Source organism: Phacochoerus africanus, chromosome 1 (assembly GCF_016906955.1).
Source record: "Phacochoerus africanus isolate WHEZ1 chromosome 1, ROS_Pafr_v1, whole genome shotgun sequence".
Classification (NCBI taxonomy): Eukaryota; Metazoa; Chordata; class Mammalia; order Artiodactyla; family Suidae; genus Phacochoerus; species Phacochoerus africanus.
The window spans coordinates 97,412,632-97,427,900 of record NC_062544.1 but is presented as its reverse complement, the minus strand read 5'-3'; the positions used below and the strand labels follow the sequence as shown (position 1 = coordinate 97,427,900).

The 15,269-nt window shown below is 39.9% G+C and overlaps 1 protein-coding gene across 1 annotated transcript in view; it reads left to right on the top strand.

The window, feature by feature from the left end:
• GADL1 (glutamate decarboxylase like 1) overlaps positions 1-15,269 on the top strand; it is a 157,288-nt gene that overhangs the window by 77,270 nt on the left and 64,749 nt on the right. The window contains exon 12 of the mRNA XM_047769400.1: positions 11,997-12,196. Within this exon, the coding sequence (XP_047625356.1) occupies positions 11,997-12,196 (200 nt within the window). The remainder of the gene's footprint in view (positions 1-11,996; positions 12,197-15,269) is intronic.

Below are 15,269 nucleotides of genomic sequence, written 5' to 3'. Positions count from 1 at the left end.
GTGCCTTTGAGCCTGGAGTGATTTATAAAAGTAATTTTAACTTCCCACGTGCTTAAGGTGTGTTATGAAATTCTAGCTTGTTTTATTGTAATCAGATAATCAACATGAAAGCAGAGATCGAGTGATGAATTTTTACTTTTTAAATGCAAAAGTTATTCTTGAAAGAATATCTTATTATCCAGAACCCATTTTTAGTTTGTATCTTCTTTTCCATAGATAAACTGTCAAGTATGGGGTGAGGAGAAGAGTGTGGGAAGAGGAACCAGTTATTAAATGTGAATAAGAAAACCCAGAGGGTTCAAGAAAAAACAGAACTTCCCTGTAATACAGAATAAGTGTGTTCTTCCCTCTCTTGGCTCAAGTTCTAGGTGAGACTCAGAGAGTTGGGAAGCCTCCCTTGTCCCCCAGCTCTCATGTCAATCTGAAAAGCAGAGGTAACCAGGACTTGAAGGGGTGTATCAAGGCAGACGTGGTGCCAGTGCCTGAGCTAGCCCCTGGTTCTTCTGTGGCTTCAGAGTGGCTGGTCTCGAGATCAAATGAAAGTGACTGTAAATGAACCAGAGGGCACTGGGTAGCCTAGAAATAGGGGCAAGAAGCAAGAGGCAGGATTCATGTGATCTGACAACTACAGCCCATGGCACATCTTCAGACATAAGCAGGGAGATGGAGAGACCACTGGGCTGAGCTGGGGATGGGGCGGGCAGTCAGTCTGAGGATGGCATGATCACACTGTAGAGGTAGACATTCCTTCCCTAGCTTCAGATCTAACAACTGAAAATACAGAAGGCTTAGTGAAATTTGAATTTCAAATAAATAGCACATAGTATTTTAGTGTAAGTATATCCTAAATATTGCATGGGATAATCATACTTTTACTAAAAATTTTGGTTCTTATGAATGTATACAAAATTTATATGGAATTCAAATTTAATAGGCTGGTTTGTGTTTTATCTGGCAACCCTTCAGTGGCGTTTGTCTCAAATATGTTAAATAACAGCAAGAGGAAGAGGACTCGCAGAGAAAAAAATCTTGATTGCCCGTGGTTTATGTCTTCGTGGTCTGAGAAATCACCTAGTTTGGGTTGTGTGTTTTTCTGGAAGTGAGTTGATTAAATATTTCGCATTAAAAATAAATGTAGTTCCAAATCAGAAATGTTTTCAGTGAAAGAAAAATGAAGTGTCATTTTTTTTTTGCATATCCAAAGTGCTATCAGTTTGAAATTCATAATGTTTTTTTTTGTTTTTAAGTTCATGTGACAGGTAAAAGCTGGCACTCCACAGTATGATGTTTACATCTTTGCCCAATAGACCAAGCTAAATTAGGATCTCTCAGTGTTCATTCCAAATCTATCATCATCTCCACCTCTGGTCCAGTCAGCTGGGGCCAGGGGGCTGGGATGGAGGAGCAGGGCGATGTGACCATCTCTATGCGAGACAAAGGGAGTAAGGGCTTGCTGTGAACTGGGCAGAGAGCCCAAATTGTGTCTGTTCTAAACTTCTTCCATCTCTTGCTGTGACAAGTTACTAATGGACTACTGAGTTTTAAACCTGGTCCAAAAACTGATATGGAACAAGGAAGATGGATTATATCTTACCCGTTTCTAGCTCCACGGCAGTTGTCAGAAAGAAGTTCACAGTTTCTTTTTTTATAAGGCTACTCTCTTTTCAATACATTCCATTATGCCCTTGTCACAGAGAAGCACATGTCACTATTATATGTCCTTTGGATCTTATCTTGATGTATTATTCCTCTGTTTTATTACCGGTTTTAGACAGCACCATCGTGCAGCTTAAAACCTCCAACATCCAGTCACAGAAATACCAGTGCATTCATTTAGAGTATTGTCAGCGTCTTTGTGCCATTTCAATATCCAGCTTGCCAGAGATGTAGTGAAATGCAATGAAATACATTGCTTTTTTTTTCAGAGCTAGTAAGAACCAGAAATTTATACAGAATAAGGAAAAGATTGTTTTCTGCCAGTGAGGTAGCAGCTGCAAGCATAAGGTTAGTCACTTTAACAGGTTTTATTTCTCCATTATGAGAGTTATAGGATGCCCTTCACTCAAAGGGTTCAGTTGAATCCAAAAGGGAACTCTCCAGGGAAGTGGAGTTCTTTGTATGTCTCCTTAATTTAAAATTATTGTGATTGGGGAATTGACTCACTCATGATTGGTTGTGAGGTTAATTTCAAGGAGCCAGCAGTTGGCTTTAGAGTTTAACAGTGACATGTTGGGAACTCATGAGATTAACTTTACCTAAGTGGGGGTGTTCCCCACAGCTGCCATTGCTTTAGACATCCTTGTGACAGGTCATCTCTTACATTCAGGGCATTTGCCATAATTACTTAGGACCAAAAATATCATTCATCACTGCCGGGCTAGATGAAATTGTAGAGAAAACATATGGTCCTGCGTCACTGTACCAATTTCAGGGATTTTGCAAGGCCGGGAAAAGAAAGCCATTATGGTTCATCTTAGGTTCCTATGGGTCTGGTGACTGGGCCTGTCAGCCCGCAGTGCTTTCCTAGAGGATACTGAGCAGGGTTAGAATACAGGTTAGGAGTTGAAGTGAAGCCTCCATCCCAGTTATTTTCTGATTTCTCACCAGTTCTAAATAGTCTGAAATGGAGAACATGTGCTCTGGTCATTAAAGGCTACTTTCATGCTATAGTCCCAGAGTTGAGTAGCTGTGACAGCGACCACATGGCTTATAAGGCTGCAAGTATTTACTCTCTGGCCATTTACAGAAACTGTCCATCCCTGATTGAGAATATCCAGAGGAAAGGACTTTGTCTTCCCCATGCTCTGGGACCACAGTGTGACTAGGAAATTCTAGATTACATGTGATATCTCAGTGGGAGCATCCACCTAGGGCTATTGAAACCCAGCAAGTCTTGTGTTCAGATTCTGCCTTTGCTTAACCCCTGTGTGACTTTGACAATTCGCTTAACTTCTATGAACTTCCATTGTTTTTTCTATAAAATGGAGATACTTCTCCTATTTTGAAGAAGTGCTATGACATGGAGTGAGATTATGTTCAAAAGTGTACAGTACATGGCCAGCCATGTGGTGGGCATCAGTGAGTGTAATTTCTTGTTTCCTTGTTGGATCCAAATTGAGGAGTGAGCCACATGTAAATGCACAGATTCTTCTGTATGGATAAATGTCCATGTTATAGTAGGGAAATCCTTTGTTGTTTTAGCATATTTTTGTATTTTAACATGAGTCTTTGAAGAAAAATTCTTTTGTTCACTACATCTTAGGTTCTATTCAAAGGTTTTTACCAAGTGTTTCCTGGTTTATTTTAAACTATTACTTAGGCCAGTTTTCTATGAGATTGCCCATGATTATGGTAATATCAACAATTTCCAACAACCCCTCAATGGAATTTATACAAAGAGGAACAGGGAACAGTGTTTTAGAAATGGCCCTCCTGGGTGACATTTCCCCTGAACAAAATCATTCTCTTACCTATCCTCCAGGCCTCAGAGGCCAGACCTCTCAACAATGCTGAAATTCTAAGAAATGTAGGCGAGCAGCATGTTAACAGCATTGCAATAAGCAGGAGACATTGACTGATTTTGTTAAATATCATGCTTTTGCAGTGATATCACTTTCCTAGCCTCCATCCAAAGCAGCACACTTGCTCAGTGTCTATTTTGTCCATTTGGAAAGACCTTGTTTCCATATACATCTGTCCACTTATTTTGGAGAGAGGCAACTAAGTCGTCTAGACTGAAGAAGTATGTCTTGTGTTAGTAAATATTTATTTCCAGACATTCACTTAAACAATGTGCCATGAAAACCCATCCCCAGGAGTGGGACACAACACAGTGTCATTATCCTCAATTTATAGATGAATGAGGAATGATGTGAAGTGGCAAAGAGATGCAGTTGACAGCTCACAGGAGAGACTCAGAGCTCAGATGAAGCAAGTGATAACCAGATGCTTTGGCTGTGCCTGTGTGACCAGGTGTGCTGAGAAGTTGGCAAACCGTCTGTCCCCTTTTATCCTCCTTCCAGCCTTAGGTGCGCAGATGTCACTCCAGGTTTCATTGTTTCCACATCATCTTTTCTCTTGCACTGGACCTCCTCCCCTTCCTCCTCTGTTTCCCTTCCCCACCTCCCCACCTTCCACATCTCTCCTACCTTCCCTGCTCTCTGATCCTCCTTTCCTCCTTTTCTCTTCTAATCCTGCTATATTTTATTTTCGTAAGCTGTCTTAAATATCTTTTGCAACAAAGTAAGGAGAAAATAAATATATATCAGATAGAATCATAGAAATTCAGAGCTGGGAGTAATGCAAGAAAAACAATGATCACAGTTCCTCCCATCGGATTTGAGTGATGGAGGTTTACTTCTATCCATGTTGATATGATTAAGCTTCTTAAAAAAATGAATCTCTGTTCCATATCACAAAAGTATAACAAATCAACAGTTGAATAGATTAAAGTTGTGGGATTTTTTTTTTTTTTGGCACATCACATCCATGCCAAATCCTTGGACAGACATTTCATAGCTTGGAGTGTTTTTTCCCCCTCTGAAGAAGATTCCAGCATTATCTGTAGCCAACCTATATTCTCTTTATTTAGGCACATGGAATAAAGTCATTCTTCCCTTGTATTCACACACCAATAAAACTTTGATGCTTCGCACTCACAGCACAAAAAGAAATGAGATAATCACCCTGGTTTACATGCTCTTGAGAAAAGTCAACACTTGAGAGTTCTCCAGATTCAAAATGAATGTAATGCTGACTGAAACTTCTGGGTCAGGATTTTTTAACACAAGGTCAAGACCCACCAGAGCAGTGGTTTTCAATCCTGGCTGCACAATTGGATTGCCTTGGAAGCTTTAAAAAATAGCATTTCCTGGAATTCCCATTATAGATCATTGAAAAGGAATCTTACGAATATCCATGAGGAGGCAGGTTTGATCCCTGGCCTTGCTCAGTGGGTTAAGGATCCGGCATTGCTGTGGTGAAGGTTGCAAATGCAGCTTGGATCTGGTTTTGCTGTGGCTGTGGGATAGGCTGGAAGCTGTAGCTCTGATTCTAGTCCTAGCCTGGGAACTTACATATGCCATAGGTGTGCCCCCCCCCCCAAAAAAAAGAGAAAAAAAAAAGCATTTCCTAACCCCCTACACCAAAGATTCCTGAGTTTGAGATCTGGAGTAGAAACCCCGCATTGCTATTTAAAACAACAACAACAAATTTTCAGATAATGCTAATATTATCTTGGGTTAAACTAATTAACTTGAGACATAAGTCAGTTGAAAGTCACATCAGGGTTTTATTTTCCTTTTTAATGAACACTGAGAACAAAATGGAATAGAAAACATCAGTATGTATTGCATGTGGTAATGATGAATACTCTATCATGAAACTTTTGGTTCAGTTTCATGTATTTTAGGGTGGATGCTGTCACTGTTTAAAAATAATATCTTCCTGTGGATTGTAGTCAAAGTTTAAAAAACAGTTTTAGATTATTTTTAACAGAGAAAGTATGTTGATAGTTGCCTGGGGAAGATCAGAAAATCTCCATCTGTCCTAAGGGAGAAGCCCGATTGAACTATTTTTAAATACGTGTTGGGCATGCAGAGGTATTTGCCAAGTGATCCCTGTGCTATCAAATGTTTCTTACCTATTTATAGAAGCCCTTACACATTCTTTGAGACATTGAGTCTGACTTTGCCCTCTCCTGTAGCACTGGAGTCACTGCTCAGAGTTATTAAGTTGCATTTCTTAAAAATGTGTTTTAGCTCAGCCTCCTCATTTCCAAATCCACTTATTCTAACCCTTAGTTCAGGGGTATTTAAGGAAGATCTATACTTCAGAAACAATGGGTGTGTGTGTGTGTGTGTGTATGTGTGTGTGTGTGTGTGTGTGTGTGTGCTTTCTGCCCCTTCTACCTTGAATCAGGGCACGGGGTTATTGGGACTGTTTGATAACTTAGAAAAATACACAGTGGAAAAGTGATGATTTTGAAAACTACGTCAAATACATTAAAGAAAGGAGAGACTAAACTCACTTAGGCACAACAACTTAGAGATTTTGGAAAAAAAAATAACCATAGCCCTAAAGCAGAAGATAGATACAAGTATGTATCATATAAAACTTTCCATTTGGATAATCAAAGATGAAGTGATGTTTCCTCAAGAAAGATAAACCTTTGCAGATCACTTCCTGCTTTAAAGCGTTATATATGAACCAAATGAAGCAAGAGAGGAAATTACCTTTTTTGTGGGAAACCTAGCACATGGCACCCAGAAAATTTTTGGAAACAGCTTGAATCAGGCCATCCATTAAGCAGGTTTTCAAAGAGGGTAAGGTGGGTGAGTTAGTCTAGAGCTGACATCCTATTCTGCAGCTTGCTGGGGAGAGAAGTAGGTCGAAGGAAGAGTGGGTCTGGGGATGTGCAAGAGGAAAGGAGTGGTGGGGAGGGTCTTGGCCATAGACTAAGATGTCCAAGGTAACCTTACTTATTAGATTTTCCTGGATGATGGGCAGAGCAAGGATCATTACTTCCATTAGTCTGAGGAAAATAAAGCCCAAACTGCTAAATGACTTGCTTTGAGCTCTGACCCCACATGATTAAATCAAAAGTGGAATCCGCATGTGCTGATTCACTCTTTATCTTGCCAGATCAGTAATGAAGTTTAAACTGTTCTACCTCTAGGAGAAGTAGAAAATCCCATGACCCATCCTTCTTACAATGGCGCTAAAGCCCCTTCCTTGGTGACTTGGCTCCTCTTCCTTCCTTCTTATGTGCCACCCATTCACAGGCCCCAGCCACACTGAATTATCTCCATCTTCTCTTCTAGTAGGCTGCTTCCATCCTTCTGCTCTCAGGTGACACTTTCCTGCTTCCGAAGTACACTATCTAATACCCCTTTCACTAAGTTTGTGAAAGATGACCTTCCTGCCTGCTCCTCAGACCTTTTTCTTTCCCCTGATCTTGCTTTGTACTGTAAGTGCCTGTTTTTCTCTTCCCATCTGCAACTTAAACTTCTTAAACATAGTGATGTTCTCATTTACCACTACAGCACCAGGGCCTGGCACAGCTTTTGGCGTATATTAAGGCTCTCAAAATGTTTCCTTGACAAATAAGTAAAGCCAATATCAGAAAGCATAATTATCTTTGAAATTCACTTTTGTATTCTAGATTACAGCCCAGGCCTCCTGCTTTTCACCGTCTAAATTTAGTTTTACACATTCAGTCAACAAGTATTAGCTATTACATGCTTAGTATCTCCATGGGGTTGCATGTCCAAGCACCTGGCATCATAGTGTGTGTTACAAAAAGTCCTCAATGCATAATTTTGGAATGAATTAATTAATACAAAGATATATTCATTCCCTAAAGCATTTAGGCAGTTTCTTACATGTAAACAATTGTGATAAAGGATAGAATATGGGAAAAACCATATGGGAAAAGTTTTTAGTAGCTCCTGTTAAGCTGAAAAACATGATTACAAGAAGAGAGGAATTAAAGTAGGCCTGAGTAGGAATTCCCATCATAGCTCAACAGTAACAAAACCAGTTAGTATCCATGAGGACCCAGGTTCAAGCCCTGGCTTCACTCAGTGGGTTAAGGATCTGGCATTGCCATGAGCTGTGTTGTAGGCCGCAGATGCAGCTTGGACCCCATGTTGCTGTGTGTGCCATAGATTGGCAGCTGCAGCTTCAATTTGAACCCTAGCCTGCAGATCTCCATAGGCCGCGGGTGCAGCCCTAAAAAGACAAAAAAAAAAAAAGCAAAAAAAAACCCAAGTAGGCCTGCATAGCCACTGACTTCTGCTGAAGAGCCTGCAGAACCTAGTCTGGCCCATGGAAATCAAAGGTGGCTTAGCTCATCTTGACAATGGAAATATGTAACCTCATGATCAGGTATGTGTTTTTGTTGTCTTATTAAGTATCATCAATCACAAATATTTAGATAAAACTTAAAATGCTTTATAGGGAAGATACTAAACTAGTAAGACCAGAAGTCATATTTATAGGAGCAAAATAAGGATCTGAAACACAATGTGAGTTGTTTTGACCTCTAGGACCATGTGTTCTCTAGTGCCATGTTACAGAACTCTTCATGAGCGTTTACAAGGCCCTCTCCTCCACATGTATTTAAGTTCCAGTGCAGAGAGAGTAGAGTGCAGTGGGCAAAGAGTTCATGCCCTGACTACCTAGCAGCCTTGGTTTGAAACCCAGCCCTACCACTTAGTAGCTATGTGATCTTATGTCACTAACTGAACTTCACTGGTTGCACTTTTCACACATGTGTAGTCATGTTGAAAGAGTAATAGAACTTCCTGGCTGTCATGAGATTTAAATGAGTTCATCCACATACAGTGCCTGGAACACAGTAAGGACTCCATATTTGTTAGTTCCCATCACTCCTGTGACATGCTAGGTAAAAAGGAGAGTTGTAGATTCCAGACCCATGTTTTATGCTTGTCATTTGTCATTCTCTTTCTTTATAAGTCCTTGTCCAGCCTTCCTCTGCTTTGCTCTGAAAGGGACCTAACTGCTGGAAACCATGTTTCCCAGGCTCAGATAGGGATTGCAGCTGGGAGCCAATGGTCTCTTTCTGCTGGGGTAGCATCACTGTCAGGGGCTCTTTCTTCTCCTTCCTCATGACTCTCCAAACATAGCCTCCCTCTGGGCTCACAGGCCCTAAAGGGACCCCCATTCCAAGACCTCCTCCCAGCTTCCTGCTTCAGGAGTGAGGCTAATATAGAAGAAAATAGAACAAGAGGAAAAGAACAGATTCCAGATTTAAGCCCAGATATAGCTGTGCCTGAAGATTGCATATGACTGGGTTTTTAAATATATGAGCCTGTTCTCCTTTTTGCTTAAGCTATTTTGATTGCATTTCTTTTACTTGCAACTATGCATGTACTAATCCAATGTCTACAAATTCCTGAGAACTATTTGAGATGCTATTACAATATGAAGCAATTGGTATTCCATGTATATTTGTCTCTGGAATTTAGATAACTACTGTTTATTATCTTGCTATGATTAAGAATATAAAGATGAGGAGTTCCCCTCTTGGCTCAGCAGAAGTGAATCTGACTAGTATCCATGAGGACGCAGGTTCAATCCCTGGCCTCACTCAGTGGGTTAAGGATCCTGCATTGCTGTGGCTGTGGCATAGGCCAGCAGCTACAGTTCTGATTTGACCCCTACCCTGGAAACCTCCATATGCTGTGGGTGCTGCCCTAAATATTTATATATGAGCAATATAGATGAGCAATATAAACATTCTTCTCCTTGATAGCACAATAGTTGGACTAGTTGTTTTCAAAAGTGTTAACTTTTACTACAGTTATTCTAAAATGTTGTTTCTCTGGAGATCTGAACATTTCCTCTTAGTTGTTGTCTATCTCAAAACTAAAGACATCTCATCTATTTTAACACAAGGACATAAACTAAAATGCAAAGCAGGAACTTTGTGGGGGGGAAGTTTTCATTTATTTTCAATAAAGTAAATCCCAAGCCTCTAGTTGTTCTTTATAAAGCCTTCCCAATGCAGAAGGATTTTTCAGTTCAGCAGGATTAACACTGTCACACTGCAGGGTAATCACTCATTCTGCGATATGCTTTCTGGGCTCTCGTTTTCTCCATTTGCCTATGATGATGCCATTTGTCTTTTGATAATGGATGGGCTTCCTCTTCCTTTTAATCACTAGCATAAGGCACTGATACTTGCCAAAGACATGTCCAAAGTTCATCTGCTTTGAGAATTTTTTGAATATTTCATGGTTGATGAAAGTAAATTTATAATTAGATGCACGTGTGAGTGTGTGTGTGTATATGCTTTGTCCTTAAAATGCAGTGGCCTTTTAATGTTATAATATATGGTCAGGCTGTAATTGCTATGGAAACAATAACCAAATTTTCTGACCTTTGAGAGTAGGGAGAGGCAGTGGTGGCAGCTGTGATCAGAGTTGAGAGATTAATGATAGAATTAAAGTAAAGATTAAAAATAGGGTTTTTTTTTCTACCCCAGTGATCAGGTCAGAGCAGTCTCCTCTTTCCTTGTGCCTACCAATAATACACATTTGAGCCAGGCCAAAGGCTTACTAGTATTCCTTTATTTAAAATCAGTTTACTTTTGGATACTGGATAAGTGGGATTTTGGAGTTCTTAACTATTGTTGATATATATATTGGCTGCATCCACAGCATGTGGAAGTTTCCTGGCCCAGGGATCAAACCCACGCCATGGCAGTGACCTAAGCTGCTGCAGTGACTCCAGAACCTTAACCCACTATACCACAAGGGAATTCCCCATAGTTGGTATATCTTTTTTGATGTAGCATAGAGTCATAATTTCTGGTTCCAGAGCACATAATATCCAGACTAGTGTCCACATAAGACAGTATTGTTATTAAGACAGCAAATATATCCTTTTGCTTGGAATGTGATTCCTTGAGGTTTTCTTTTTATTTTTTAAGTACAAATTTATTAGTCAAATGAGTCCATGTAACACATTCTGTCTTCAGGAAGGATCATTTTCTAGGACCTATGTGACTCCTAAAGAGTTTCTCCATATCTTCCTGAATATCACTGATGTTTCTGCATTGTTAAAGTTTGGAAGATGCACCAAATGAGAAGTTCCTATGTCTGTGTTTATTCTGTTCATATGGCACATCAGGGGGACGTGGGAGAAGTATGGGATTTGGGGAGTGGTATAGTTGCTCTAATTGCTTAGTGAGGGTCCTCTGTGCCCAGTGTAAGGTTCAGGACTGTGGATGTGGACATGGGTATGAAATGATTCCTGTGCTCAAGAAGCTGCTTGGCCATACAAGAGGGAGTATATGGAGCTGCTCACTGAGTAGGAGCAGCCAACAAGTGTAGCCACATGTGAAAGGGAGATATGAGTCCAGTGGGATGGGCAGATAAAGAAGCTGGAGGGGAAGCAGAACTTGAGATGGGACCCAAAGGAAAGCAGACCTAGACAAAGAAGGAAGACTACTTTCAGTGTCAGGAAACCTTACAACTTATAAATATGCTGCACACAGTTCTTTTGAATGTGTCAGATGTATTAAACCAGAGATCAGGTCAAACAAATGGTGTGAACAATGATACAGATGGGGCAAGGTCTAGAATTAGAAGACATTGAGTAGTTTGGTTATGCTGGGGAACAGAGGATGCTGATAGGCATTCTCTGTGAATGAATATGCTCAGAGAACTGTGGGAGCTGTGATGAACAGGCTAGGAAACCTGAGAGATTTAGATACCAGATGACATTGAAGGAAATGGGGCTTGAACTCTGATAATTTGAGGTCAAAGTAAAGATTCTAGAATTGTTATAAACAAGGTCAATGTCACCCATGGTAAATCAGAGAGAGTAGTAAACAGAAGTAAATGCAAATTGAATTTGGTTCCAAATAAAACCAATGGGAGAACCAACCCCTAAAACTATGGAATTGTAGATACTGTTTTGTGGTAATTAAAACTCATTGGCTCTTGTTTGACTCTCCCAGAGCTCTTTCCTCAGGTTTGTTTTATCCCTGGCTTACTGTCAATTCTGGCCTTTTCAATGTGGGTATGAATTGAAAAAATTATTTAAAAGCCTAATTTTTGGCTTATGAAATTATGTAAAGCATATACAATATGTTGGGTATTTTTTCCAATAGGAGCCTTGAGTGAGTTATAAACAGATTTTTTTTTCGTCTTGAGAAATTGGCCCATCTTGATGTCATACAGGCAATGGCATGGTCATTTCAAAGCTTCTCAAGTCATCAGTATAACTGTGAAGATGGACTTAACATTCTCAACTCTGAGGAATGTGGAGTTTTTTTGAAAGTTCAATGTGTAATATGTATCTCAGAGTTAATATACTCCTATTGTTCCAGTCACACTGTGAGACCAAATATCTTTGGCACAAAGGTGTACACAGGTTTTGTTTGAGGGCATGTGTTTTTCAAATCTATTGCATTCTAAAAATGAACAGTCTTAGAATTTTTCTTTCTTCTTTTTTTTTTCCAAAAGGATCTTCTCAAGAAATGCTACTCTGCCAAGGCATCTTACCTCTTCCAGCAGGATAAATTCTATGATGTCAGCTATGACACAGGAGACAAGTCTATCCAGTGTAGCAGGAGACCAGATGCATTCAAATTCTGGATGACCTGGAAGGCCCTGGGCACATTAGGCCTTGAAGAGAGAGTTAATCGTGCTCTTGCTTTATCTAGGTACTTGCTGTGTGTGTGTGTGTGTGTGTGCGTGTGTGTGTGTGTGTGTGTGTGTGTGTGTGTCCTTGGGTGTCTACTAGAAAGACTCAGTGAAAATACCATTTTCAGGGACTATACATGTTCTTTCATGTGTGTATTCCTTCTTTCATTGAATAACCATTTTCTCAGTACCTACTATGTGTTAGGAATTGAAGACAAAGCAGTCCTACCCTCTACTATTCAGCATAGCCTCGTGAGAGATACATCCAGGTAACAAAGCAGATAAATTGCATGTGCACCTACTCTTTGGTAAGGGGAACTATGTGGTGCTCCAGAGGCACTCAGGAGGGTTTCCTAGTATGTTCTTGAGGGGCATTGGCAGAGGTTGGTTTCCTGGAGGAAGTGAGAATTTTCTCTTTCCATAGGCGAGTGGTATGAGTGCTCTGTGATGCTGTGTGTAACAGTGATACTCTGAACATCACTCCAGACTGTCTGAAAATCCAGTATCTTAAAACAACTGTAGTCTATTCTCAGAGGTCTGCAAGTTGGCTGAAGCGTCTCACCTCATACTGTAGTGACTCTTGGGGGTGGAGGGGGAGGGTCTGTGTCTGATGCCTATACATCTTGCATACTCCCTGGACCAGGCTAGGCAGACCTTGTTCTTCTGATGGTGGTGGTGGAAGCCCAAGAAGGCCAGACCATTTTAAACTCCTGATTGCATCCTGTTTATTACCATTCCAATGGCCAAGCCCCAAGGTTAAGAGGCAGAAAGAACCATAAAGTTATCCATGGCAAAGGGCTTGGCTCTAACAACAGAGAAAGAGACAGCTTTGGTACTTTCAGAAGACTGTTAGAAGTCAGCAATTCTGGTAATTTTGGTTTAAAAAGTAGTTTGAAAAATCTGTAAATATTGTGTCACTTAGGACTCTTTTGGTGATAAGCAATAGAAACCTTCCCTCAAGGTATTATAAACAAAGAAAGGTGATTTATTTGCCCTTGTTACTCATAAACCAGTGAAATGGTAGCTATGAAATGACTTGCTCTAGGGCCTTAAACAAGATCACTAGACCTTAATCTCTGTCCATCAATCCGGTCTGCTCTCCTTCATATTGGATTTATTCCTTTGTAGGAAGGTAGCTGCCAAAAGGGTCAGCTCTATAGCCTCCCAGTTTCAACTTGAAGGCCAAAAAAGAGAGTGCTTCTTTTGTAACAATCCCAAGGAAATTTTTAATTATTTCTGAATGAGGTAAATGTCCATCTCTGAATCAGTTACCGCTGCTAGGGACTCTGACTCACATGGTCTCCCAATTCCTCCTATGTATATAGAATATATACTGACACTGGGTGAGGAGTGTGCCTCTGTTAGAAGTACAGTTAAAGTGCCTTTGTCACAAGTAGGGAGATAACTACCCAGTGGTGAAAACATGAAACTGTCTACCATCAATATTCATAGTTGCCCATTAAACTAAACTAAAAGGTGGCTCTGTTCTCTTGCTTGCATTTTTCTCATACATATGGTAGGCTTTCTGCATTATTTTATCTAAGCTGCTAAGTAATTCAATGGCAAGTGGCTTGAAACAAGGCTAGATATAAATATTTGATGATCATATTTATTATAAAGTTAACATTCATCTCAGAGTGGAATTTAATTTATAGTCTAAGGATACTTTTCTAATTTTTGCATAGAAATATCACAAGAGGATAAATGTTGACATTTCCATTCAATTCAACAACACTTATTGTTTGTAAATGTTTGTCAAGTTGAATTGAATTAACATTTCAGTGAACATCACTGCAGATTCCGTGGCCTATATTTAAATATTTGAAAAATAATCCCTTTTCTGTCATGCTGTTAGTTATAATGGTTTTCTCGCCTTAACTTTCCACGTTCTTGATACCTGACACTCCATTCCTAGAGTCGGCAAAAGTCATCCTACTCCCTACCCCGATGCCAAGTGCAAAGGCAGAGTCCTTTTAGGCATGTCACTTGGAATGAATGTGAAATTTGTAAACCTGGAGAAAGTTTCTCTGAGATTGAGAATTATCTTACGTTAGCAACATAAGTGATTTATTTTCGTTATTTTATTTCTTTTCAAACTGAATAGTTTGTAGTTCTGTTCTTTAGGACAGAGGAAATAGTTTTCTGAGTTTTGAGGTCTATTCTATTTGCTGGAGACTATGTGCAGTTGTGTACTGGTAAACTGGATCTCAAGAGGGGAAAAAAAAACCCAGTTTAGAAAGTCTGCCAGTTTCTGTGGTGTAAATATACCCACCATGGAAAATTGCAAACTCCTAACAGTTGCAGTTTGTAAATTCCTGAATATTTAATGGTTGGCTCTCACTAGCCAGTACAAACCAGCTCTAGGACCACCATGGAGTTTGTGATCCAGCATAATTGATTCAAACCACTGGCTGGTGGGAATTAAAATGCCACTTCTCATCAAGTCTACTAATCTGCATCCACTTGCTTTAGAGTTTACCTAATAAAAATAAATCTCATCCACAGTCAGAAGACACCACTTGTCCTAATTTCTAAGTCAGAGCAATGCTCTTTTGTTTCTAAGAAGTGTGATTTCCTTCAGTAGATAACAACTCTAGCAAAGTCAAGCTGCACGTGACAGTTGTATTGGGGTGTGTATCTATCAACAGCAACCTGAGGTAGAAAAGATGTCCATTTCCTCAGCCTACCTAGGTCAGGCCTCTTAAACACAGAGAATGCTGTGCATGTCTTTCCCCTTGGCCTGTTACAGTAAGGATAACACTGATTCCATAGAAACTATATTTCTATGTTCTATGTTTCTATGAATGGAATTAGTTTTAAGACCAGATTTTGATGGACCATTGGACGGCCACCACCCTAATCAGATGTTCCCTCTTCCCTCGGAAAAGCAAGAGGACGATTCCTATTTTATGAGTTATCAGAAACCCAGCATAAAGGACTACTTAGTGCCCAGAAGATCTCTAAAACGTTTCCTAATTTCCATTTGACCCTTGTCATTCCAACTGATGAGAGAACATTTCTCTCAAGAAATAATAATGACTAAAAACTTGATTTTTGGAAACCTAAAGCAGCATGTGATTATTAAGCATAATT